At 71.0% G+C, this 1543-nt stretch overlaps 1 protein-coding gene across 1 annotated transcript in view; it reads right to left on the bottom strand.

The window, feature by feature from the left end:
- Window positions 1-688: 688 nt before the first annotated feature.
- Window positions 689-1543, bottom strand: part of EMIHUDRAFT_220510 (hypothetical protein) — a gene marked incomplete at both ends in the record, with an annotated part of 5580 nt that continues 4725 nt past the window's right edge. The window contains 2 exons of the mRNA XM_005757394.1: window positions 689-862; window positions 1145-1379. Coding sequence (XP_005757451.1) covers window positions 689-862; window positions 1145-1379 — 409 coding nt within the window. The remainder of the gene's footprint in view (window positions 863-1144; window positions 1380-1543) is intronic.

Here is a 1543-nt window from a genome sequence, read left to right as displayed (position 1 = left end):
CGCCGCTGTACATCGCGTGCCAGAACGGCCACCTCGAGTGCGTCCAGCTGCTCCTCGAGGCTGGCGCGGCGGCCAACCAAGCCTGCAACGACGGCACCACGCCGCTGTTCATCGCGTGCCAGAACGGCCACCTCGAGTGCGCCCAGCTGCTCCGCGAGGCCGACGCTGACATCAACCAAGCCCGCAACGACGGCACCACGCCGCTGTTCGCGGCATGCTTCAGCGGCCACCTCGAGTGCGTTCGGCTGCTCCTCGAGGCTGGCGCGGCGGTAAGCCAAGCCAGAAGCGACGGCACCACGCCGCTGTTCGCGGCGTGCCACCAGGGCCACCTCGAGGTCGCCAAGCTCCTCTCCTCCTACGGCGCCTCCCGCGCCGCTACGCCCTTCGGCACGCCCGAGGAGGCCGCAAACAGCCGCGGCCACACCGACCTCGCCGCCTGGCTGGTCGCCAGCCGCGGCTGGACGCCGCTCGCGCACCTTGAGACCCTCACCGCCGCCCGCGCCACCTCCCTCCTGCGCGGCGGCGCAAGCTTGCACGCGGGCGAGCCGACGCCGCTGCGGCGCGCCGCGGGCGGCGAGGGCGAGGCGGCGGCGCTGGTCCGGCGGGCGGCGGCGCCGTGGTCGCCGGCAAGCCACTCGCTCTTCCCCGCGGCGGCCCGCGCGCGGGCGGCGCTCCTCGTCCTCTCGATCTACGAGCGGTACCACCTCGCCTCGGCCGGAGCCACGAACGGCATCGCGGCGCTCGACTTTGGCCACTGCGTCTTGGGCTTCGCCATCACGCGCGAGTCGCAGTAGGGGGAGTTGCAGTTGGTTCGCGCCCTCACGCTCACGGCGCTGTCTTTGAGTTGGCGCGTTTTGTGCTGCTGCACGCGGTGGCGAGCGAGGGAGAGGGGTAGAGTGCGTGAGAACCCAAGACGGGACGTACTGCGCGGCTCCCTCCAGCTCGGAAGAGGTGGCCCTCAAAGCGTAGGCCGGCGGGGACGTCCCCGTCTTTCCGTGTGCCGGTGTGCCGTCTGCCGAGTTCCAGTCCCTAGACAAAGAACTTTACTGAGAGGGACGTCCGCCGCAATTCGGACAGTCTAGTCCCAACACGCGCCACATGACGCCCACCGCCGCCGCGTCGGTCGGCGCGCGCCGACGCCGACCATCACCACCGACCGACGGCTCGCACGGCCGTGCGGTGAGCAAAAATTTGGGTCGCTGCGCGCCTGCCGGATGCTCTGCGACGTCTGGACGCTCGCCAGAAACGCCAGGAAGCTTGCCTTCCACCCCTGGGCCCGAGGGCGAACGGCAGTGGTCGGCAGCCTCTGCGACGCTCCGATCGGCTCCTCGACCTCATCGCCTGCGACGAGCCAGCATGGCTCGTCGCTCGACGGCAGCCTGCCCAGTATGCTCTCGGCATTCTGTACAGCCTCGCCAGGCTCTCTGTGACGGCCTGCAGGGCCGGCGCGGACCGCCTCGGGCGCGATGGCCCTCCTCAGTACCTACCTCTTCGATGCCTGTCGGCTCTCCAATCTCGTCGCCGGCGGCAGGCCCGCATGGCG

The sequence above is a fragment of the Emiliania huxleyi genome, assembly GCF_000372725.1.
Source record: "Emiliania huxleyi CCMP1516 unplaced genomic scaffold EMIHUscaffold_91, whole genome shotgun sequence".
In the NCBI taxonomy this organism is placed as follows: domain Eukaryota; phylum Haptophyta; order Isochrysidales; family Noelaerhabdaceae; genus Emiliania; species Emiliania huxleyi.
This window is presented reverse-complemented; position numbering and strand designations above follow the sequence as displayed.